Source organism: Polypterus senegalus, chromosome 4 (assembly GCF_016835505.1).
Source record: "Polypterus senegalus isolate Bchr_013 chromosome 4, ASM1683550v1, whole genome shotgun sequence".
Lineage (NCBI taxonomy): Eukaryota > Metazoa > Chordata > Cladistia > Polypteriformes > Polypteridae > Polypterus > Polypterus senegalus.
Window position 1 is genome coordinate 240991794 of NC_053157.1, and position 8715 is coordinate 241000508.

Consider the following 8715-nt stretch of genomic DNA (forward strand, 5'->3'; position numbering starts at 1 on the left):
GACAGAGATTGAAAGAGAGCAGTGGCTGCTAAAAGCCGGGATGCTTGTCTTTCGAACTATACGCACTTGCCTGCATGTACGCTTAGAGCTTCAGCCTGTCTGCTCAGCTCTCGTGCGTCAAGAGTGCAGGGTTATTAACAGCATTTCAGAGTTCCATGTACTCTACTGTGTAGAGAGTGTCGGCAACTCGTCTTTCGTGATTGCCTGCATGTACGATTGGAGCTTCAACCCCGGGCATCTCGGGGGTGCACGCAGAGGCTGTCTCAGCTCTCAGCTCTCATGCGTCAAATGTGTAGAGAGAGTGAAGTGACAGCTTGTCAGCACAGAGAATGTCTGGGGGCTTGACTTAGATAAAATAAAAAAAAAAAGGGTTACAAGTGCTAAACTAAGGTTTAGATCATTAAAGTCATAGATTATTTTAAATAATAGATAGATACTGGAGTTCTTACCCAAACCGTAGAGGCAGGCAGCTCTGCCCCTTGAAACGCTTGTGCGTGTGTTTTCGGGGCTAGGTCACGTGGGGGGACAGGCATGACGTCAGCAGGGGGGCGGGACTTCTGGTATGACGTTATCAGGCGACAACGGGGCAGGACTTCCGGTCCAAAGTCCAAAGGGGGTAGGGCTTAAGAGTCATAAATCATTTTGACATAAACCCCATGCATATAACTACTCCCCCTAAACCTATACCCTTCTACCCTGTACCAAGATTTGAGCCAAGCATTAAGCCTTACAATCTCCTCAATCTTACCTGGACTGGCATCTGCACAGCAGAACTTCATAGAAGACTACATTGTCTGATCTGCTCCTCAGCTTGGCACTTAACTCTTTGAATTTGGATCGCAGAACTGATAGACTACCCTTATGTATGTCATTTGTTCCAACATGGACAATGACAACTGGATCCACTCCCGCTCTGGCCAAGAGCCTTTCCATCCTTCTATGGAGGTCTCCCACCTGTGCTCCCAGAAGGTAACACACCTTTCAAGACTCTCTCTCTCTGGAGCACACCTGCGCTTCAATCCCCCTAATGATTGAGTCCCCAACTATCACTACCTCTCTTTTTGGGAACTGGTTTTGAAGTGGCCTGTTGGGGCTCCTCATCCCTGCCTACTACTTCAGAATTATCAGAGACACCATCCAGCTCCACAAGGACATGATAACGGTTTGACACTTCTAATTCTGGGGTTGTGCACCCTTTAGCTTACGCCTTGTGACCGTGACCCACCTATTCCTACCTGTCTGGTCTGGAATCTCCTCCCGCGCCACCTTGGGGGTGCACACTATCTCTCTAAAGGACACCTGGGCCAAGTCTGCCAATTCTCTATTACAACGCAGGTCAGCCAACTCCTCCTCCAGTTCAGCGACCCTGAGCTCAAGGTGCTAAATCAGCTGGCATCTCTTGCAGATGTAACCCTCATAGACAACTGGCTCTTTCAAACCATCATCTAAAAAGCCCAACATCCAACAGGACTTGCATTGCACTGGCCTCATTATTAAAATTTGATGTGGGATTAGTAAACTGCCTTAACTTTTTTTTCTTAATATTAAATTTCTTTTCTTCTTCTTTCAGCTGCTCCTTAACTTAAATGGTAACACTAAGATCTGCTCCAGATATTTGACACCTTTTCCCCTTAAGCTCCTGTCCTGTTCTCCCTCTCAGCTGCCTGCTATTTGTCTTTCTATGATGTTAACTTTACTTTTCTCTGTCTCTTCTCCTAACTTTGCTCTCCAATCGCACTGTTTGTATTCCCCGTATTAATGAACCCTTACACTGTCGCCCACTTAACTGTTCCACCTCTGGACCGCTAAGGACAGTTTAATCTAAAATAAACAAATCAAACCTTACTTCCTTATTTGCTCCTACAGCCCCTTGTGACTGATCGGCGTCTTAACGCTGGCCGCTGACCTGCGCACTGCTGAGCCTTCACCTTTACTGCTTTGAAGTCAGCCGCGGCCTTTTTTTCTTTTCCTTTAAAATAAGGAGTCGCTGTTACGACGACGCGGTTATTTACTTACGAATGCCGATATCAGTTAATGCTGCCTTCTATCCTATTTCCTCGATGCTAGTTCAAATACAGATAACAAGATAAGGTACAAGTATAAATAACGTTTCCAAGCGCACCTCCAAACACCCAGCTACTTTTGCTCTTGCGTGGGCAAAAAATAAAAGCAAAAAAAAAAAACCTTCTAAAGGGAAAAAGCTTTAATTATTCCCACACGGCTCCTTAGCGGCAACCAAAACCCAAGTTTTTAAGAACAAAATGCATTTTTTAAATTTAAATCTCACACCACAGAACAAACCAAAAACTCTCAACAGACTCAAGCGTTTGCAAAGCACACGTCAGCCACGTCGGTAAGAGAGAGGACTGCACTTGAATTCTGATGTCTGCTGACAGCGGACAGGCCTCTTCACGTCACACACAATATATACAGTGGTGTGAAAAACTATTTGCCCCCTTCCTTATTTCTTATTCTTTTGCATGTTTGTCACACAAAATGTTTCTGATCATCAAACACATTTAACCATTAGTCAAATATAACACAAGTAAACACAAAATGCAGTTTTTAAATGATGGTTTTTATTATTTAGGAAGAAAAAAAATCCAAACCTACATGACCCTGTGTGAAAAAGTAATTGCCCCCTTGTTAAAAAATAACCTAACTGTGGTGTATCACACCTGAGTTCAATTTCCGTAGCCACCCCCAGGCCTGGACAACCGCCAATGCCTCTTAAACATCTAAGATTCACAGGTGAAGATTTCAGTAGTGGACACTTTGATGTTTATGAATGTTTAAACTCTCAAAAGCTGGATGTGAAGTTATCAATGAAACTGGTTGTATACTTACAGCGCTTGACAGATGCCGAATGTCACTTCAACACAAGTCCTACAAATACTGTCGTCATGGAAACAAACCATGAAACTCAAACCGATTATGACAGCAGCAATCCAAGCTGTGAGATTTGAGACAAGATTACTGTTCACATGGCCGACTGTACGTTACATGCTCAAGAGTAAGCTCAGCGCACAGCTTGGTCATATTACAACTGGAGGGCCGAACTGACAACGTGGCATACAAAGAGATCCTTAACAAATAATTATTGGTATATTTTTCCTCAGTTTAATAAAGGTTTAATTTTCTTCTTAATAAAAATTTTAAGGCAGTACTTCGCCGCTGCGAAGTGCTGGTATTTTGCTAGTAATCTGAATATTCCTGGCATGGATAAAGAAAAACACAAACATTCTTTATTGATAAGCAGGAGATGAGGACTTATTATGGGATGGATAATTTGCTTAATAAAGAGGACTAATATGAAGTCTGATGTGGACTTCAATGTGTAATAAATGAATAAGACATACTGACTTGTTACACTTTAGCAGACCCCCTGTGACAGGTCATCTCCTCTTTCACTTGGTGGTCTTCACTCTCTGATCTCCTGTCTCACATTAACTGTTCACCCTCAGTGTCTCCTCAGATGTCATATCTGTGAGCTCTCAGCTTTCTCCTTAAATCTCCTTCTCCTCCTCCTCACTGACCACAGACAAACTTTCACTTTGGTTTCTTCACAAGTCACTTCCTTGTTTCTCTGACTGATTCTCTCTGCCTGCCTCTCCTCAGATTGACGATGGCTGGAGCCCAGGTGTTTGTATCACAGGACGAGTTCACCTGCTCGGTGTGTCTGGACACCCTGACTGAGCCCGTCGCTATCCCCTGTGGTCATAATTTCTGTCTGAAGTGCCTCACGGAGTACTGGGATGACAGCCAAGTGTGCAGTTGTCCTCAGTGCAGACACACCTTCATGCTGAGGCCTGAACTGAAGAGAAACAATCTGTTGAATCAAGTCATCAAGAAATTAAAGAAGACCACTCTTAGTTCTCCTCCTCCTCAGAATTATTCCAGCCCTGAAGATGTGGAGTGTGACTTTTGTACTGGTAAGAAGTTCAGAGCTGTGAAGTCCTGTCTCACCTGCCCGGCCTCCTACTGTCAGACTCACCTGCAGCCTCACTATGAAGGAGACGCCCTGAAGCACCACAAGCTGGTTGATCCTGATAGAAATCTGAAGGAGAAACTCTGTGAGAAACATCAGAAAAGTCTGGAGATATTCTGTAAAACTGATGATTCCTGTATCTGCATGATGTGTGTGGTGACTGGACATAATGGGCATAAAATGGTTGAGCTAGAGACGGAAAGAGAAGAAAAGCAGGTGAGTGATGTTTAGTGTTTAATGGAAACTGTTTGAATAACTTTGAATTAAGGAATTTGTACATTTAATGTGACAGAGAAATCTATTCATCTACAGTAAAACTCGATTATCTGTCACTTGATTAACTGTCAGGACTAAATAACAAAAACCCAACCTTCTGCACGCCAGCGTCACCCGATTACTACTGCGAGTTCTGCACATTAGAACAACAGAAATCTCAGTGTCCGTTACATACCTTCAGCTTTAATAGCGGTTTGTAGCTTTTCTCTTTTGTTATAATTAAACTAAACTACTATGCATTGTTATGGCCTATCAACATATGTGTGTGCTGTTTGAACTTATTAAACGTTTACGAAACAGCAACAGCTCTTCAAGTATTGCTTCAATGATGGAGTAGGAACGCAAACAGTGAACGATATAAAGCGGGATGCTGAAATAATTGAAAAATGTGTTTTTTACGACTGTTCACTACACTAATCTACTGTATGTCATTTTTAAAGTAGCTACTCTGTTATCCGTCTTTTCTCTTATCCGTCACAGCCTCGGTCCTAACCCCTGACTAATAATCGAGGTTTTACTGGACCTTATAAACCTGATGTTTCAAGTTCAGAGCATTGGCTGCTGGAGTCCATCCTTGTGAGACTGGTGCAAGTCATGAAACAGCTCAGGATGAGATCCCCAAGATGGCCCACAAACAACTGAGTTCTCTCCTCACAGCCAGCTGAGTTTCTTTCTGCTCTGATCAGTTTCTCTTTTGAGTTTCTAAGGCAGTGGGAGGCCAACTATAGCCTGCTGTCTAGAAATGTCCACTGGCAGGGGTGCGAGCGTCACGTGGGCTACAAGTAGAAATGTCTGACATTCGGACCCTCCTGAGGTGTTCTTAACAAGATGATGTTACAGTTGGCTGATGTAAGCGTAGTAAGTGAGCACACAATGTCATCCTAAATGTAATTCAATAGAAGGTCTGACACGTCAATAGACACACTCTGTACTGCTGACACTTACACGCTGAGTGTGCTTAGCTGCTCGTCTGCCTTTGTGGTGTTTGTCCATTTTTAAAGAATCGGAGTTTGCATTTGGCTGATGTCAGGGCTGTTTAAGAGACACATTATTGTCACATGTCAATCTGTATTGTACTTCAGAGTTAAGTCTACGATTCTTACAATAAGTTCAGCTCAGAAATGTCAATATACTATTCCTGTGTAGATTTTCTGTTTTAATGATATAACTCATCAGGCTCTTCATTAATGATTAGACATCATGTTATTTAGTGGAGCAGTAAGGACATTTTGAATGTCAAACCCCTGAGTGATAATCCCACCACATGTATGATTATGACAAAGACTCTGAGCTTTCATAATTGGTAAAACCCTAACAAGTCCAGCAGGAGTGTAAAGAACTTTCTAGAAGTGTAAGTCTGACCATCTGAGCCAAATTTCAAATCCCCATCACTACCACACAACCTCAATGTACAGTAAGTTCAGATAAAGACACTTAACTTCAGTCCACCATTCGGTGTTTCTTCAGATAAAGGACTAGTGTCACATCGGCTCTGCCAGGTCTCAGTAAGTGACACAAATGTGGCCGAGTCCTCGCTGGAATATTAAAAGAGCTCGACTCACAGGTGAACACACGTTTAGAAACCAACACCTTAAACAACAATGAAGTCTATGAAGTGGCCTGATATTTTTAGTTTAATATGAATCAGGTCACTAATATCGACATCTAATTTTTGACCTGTTTATGTTTTCTGTTGTTTGGCTATCACTTGATTTGGATTGATTTACATAAATCAGTTCTTCAGATGTCCCTGAAAGCAGACATGTAATTGTAGGACAGACTGGCACTGCTTGGTCAGAAGTCTTTTTCTTAAGCTGCCACCGCCTGCCCCTCTTTTATTGACTCGTACCTTCAGCTCAGATGTCAGTTCACTTCACCAGGACTCTCCTGGACAGTTTTGGGTCTCATCTGATCAGTCTGATCAACCACAGCAAATGACACCCAGCGATGTCTCAGTATGTCACTCTTTATCACTTTGTGACTGAAGAAGGAGCCAAAACTCAACTTGATGGACACCACTTAGCAGGAATTAGCAGTAAAAACGTTGGATTTCTGTTCATCGAAGACACCTACAGCAGCAAGTCCACTCCGTCCTTTATAACCCTTTGTAAGCACTAGAACTCTGATCTCTGCCCCTGGATTAGCTTCTGCCCTGTAGTAAGACCCTTATTGTGGCCATCACAAAGGCTAAATGATCTCTTCTGCTCCAAAGGGTAACAAAGTGCCAGAAAGTAAGAGCTGAAGACCCCTGTAATGGAGTTAAACGTGGGGGTCTCATTCAGTCCTGACATCATAAAGGAAAGCAAGGTGCACAAGTAAGAGAGACAACCTATAAAATCTGTAGAATTATTGAAGGAGGACATCAACCAGCAGTTGTTCATTTTTTTGCCACTAAAAGATAACCAGTAAGTGTGAAACCTCAAAGACTTTAAACTGCAGAACAACTCACAGTCACAGGAGAAAAGGACAAGAGAGAGAAAAGAATCTGTTAGAAGAAAGACAAAGCAAACTGAATGTTTTTAAATGTGTGACAGTGGAAGCTCTCCATGGACACAACAATCTGGACAAAGCGTCACCTCCACCTGAGTGACCATAAACCAAGTCAGGAGTTCACCTGCTCGGAGTCTGAAAACTTCTGGCTGTGACTCGGTAGTTAAGATAAAGCCAGGAGGTGAATTCTGGGAGTTGACATCACCATAACTGTGTGAAGGAGAAGGCTTAGCTGTTGTGAGGGTCTCATCATAAATTCAGTAAGAAAACTAAAGTGGACTTGAATCAGTTCAGAGCAGCGTCTCACACACACAGAGGAGCTGTAAGGGAGTGTAGACAACCTGTGAGGAAAACCAAACTGCCATCACAGTGCTGACTCTAGAAACTTAATAAGTAACTAAGAACTGAAGCAGAACTGAGACGAGAACATTTAAAAGCTGGTTCTGAATGAATGATGTTTTCTGGGATATTTGTGGGATAAAAATTGTGAGAAATAAAATCACAAGTTATGTGCCTTTCTATAAGTGCAACAGAAAGAACCAACTAAGGTAACACAGACTCATGTTTGGTGTTTTCTGTTGATGTCGTCTGTCTGTATACACTTGAATACGTACATCTTCACGTGTCCTTATTTTATAAATACATTTTATTTTTCGACTGTGACTCACCCTGGTAGAGTTTGCATGTTCTCATTGTATATATGGAAGACAAAAAATTTATGTATTAGCAGTATTTGCATAAATGCACATAAAAGTAATTAACAGCTTCTGAAGCATTAGATTAAGCATAAATTAGAATAACAAGCTAATAATGAGATATGTCAAGCAAATGGTTAAATACAGACATAAGTTATATTGCATTTTCAAGTTAAAGCCTAATAGAAAACTAACAATATTGGGAAAGTAAGGAAAGAACAGGAAGATAAAGATTGGCTGGACAGGTGCAGAGGGGAGTCGTCAGAGAAAAAAAGCAAAAGAGCTAATTTGAGAAAGGTCGGAATGATAAGAAATAACTAGATAAGTTTTGAGTTCTGAACTGTTCAGGGCTCAGCTCAATTTGGCCGTATTGGGTGGAGTCCATGTTATTATTATTGTTATTTTATTGTAATAAAACCATAAACACTGTTTGCCTATCCTGAGTCTCCCAATAGCCTTCATTTCAGGTAAAAAGACTTTTGGTGACAATTTTTCGCCACGACATGTTCATGTGGGTTTCCTTCTCCAATTGAAAGACATGCAGTTTAGGTGGACTGGGGCTTTGGAACATTAGCTCTATTGTGTGTGTATTCAAACTCGATTTCCTTGTTTTTCCTCTCTTCTTAGGGAATCTGGAGTAGGGGGCTCTCAAAAACATGGCCTGTTAAAACCCCCTGAGACACTCCTTGGGTGATTTGTGGATACACAAGAAAAGAGAAATTGTGTTCTTTCCAGCATGAGGTGCACAGAGTGAAGAGTAAGGCAGACAGGCCTGTTCCTTGTGCTGCTCCAGTTTTGCTCTCACAGTCCTTGAGTCTGCCTGACAGATAGTCCATCATCAGGACACCACAGGCTCACCCACCTGCACATCTCTGAGCTGACCCCATAACAGGGATGGCTGGGTGGTCTTGAAGGCTCTGGTGAAACCAAAACACATAAACATAATTAACATCTCTCTCTTATAAGAGACGAGATGTGATCTTTCTGAAGAGACTTTTTGGAAATCCAGAGAGACGGAAGCAAGATCCGCAAGATGGAGACTTTGGCCATTTCAAAACTATACATGTAATGATAGTAAAGATCACATTAGCACAAACAAACTGAAATTATTACTTGGTGAAATAACAGAACAGTGAAAAGAGATTGAATATATTGTTTAGTTTGAAACTTTAAGTCAGAGACTTGTAGATCATCTAAATCGTGTTGCCATCAGGGAAAAGTAGTGTTTCTTCCCAATGAAGAGGCCTCTCCATGAGAATTAAAAGA

At 42.0% G+C, this 8715-nt stretch overlaps 1 protein-coding gene across 1 annotated transcript; it reads left to right on the forward strand.

Moving 5' to 3' along the window:
• The first annotated feature begins 3625 nt into the window (after positions 1-3625).
• Positions 3626-8156, forward strand: LOC120528323 (E3 ubiquitin/ISG15 ligase TRIM25-like). Its single transcript, XM_039752470.1, has 2 exons — positions 3626-4204; positions 8077-8156. Exons 1-2 carry the CDS (start codon positions 3626-3628, stop codon positions 8125-8127), a joined length of 630 nt encoding a protein of 209 aa, XP_039608404.1. The 3' UTR covers positions 8128-8156.
• Positions 8157-8715: the final 559 nt, after the last annotated feature.

What these genes read in the sequence shown, in the direction of transcription:
- LOC120528323 (XM_039752470.1), top strand. Translation starts at nt 3,626, where the DNA reads ATGGCTGGAGCCCAGGTGTTTGTATCACAGGACGAGTTCACCTGCTCG. An exon ending in CGGAAAGAGAAGAAAAGCAG is followed by an intron (nt 4,205 to 8,076) that starts GTGAGTGATGTT and finishes CTCTCTTCTTAG; the next exon opens with GGAATCTGGAGTAGGGGGCT.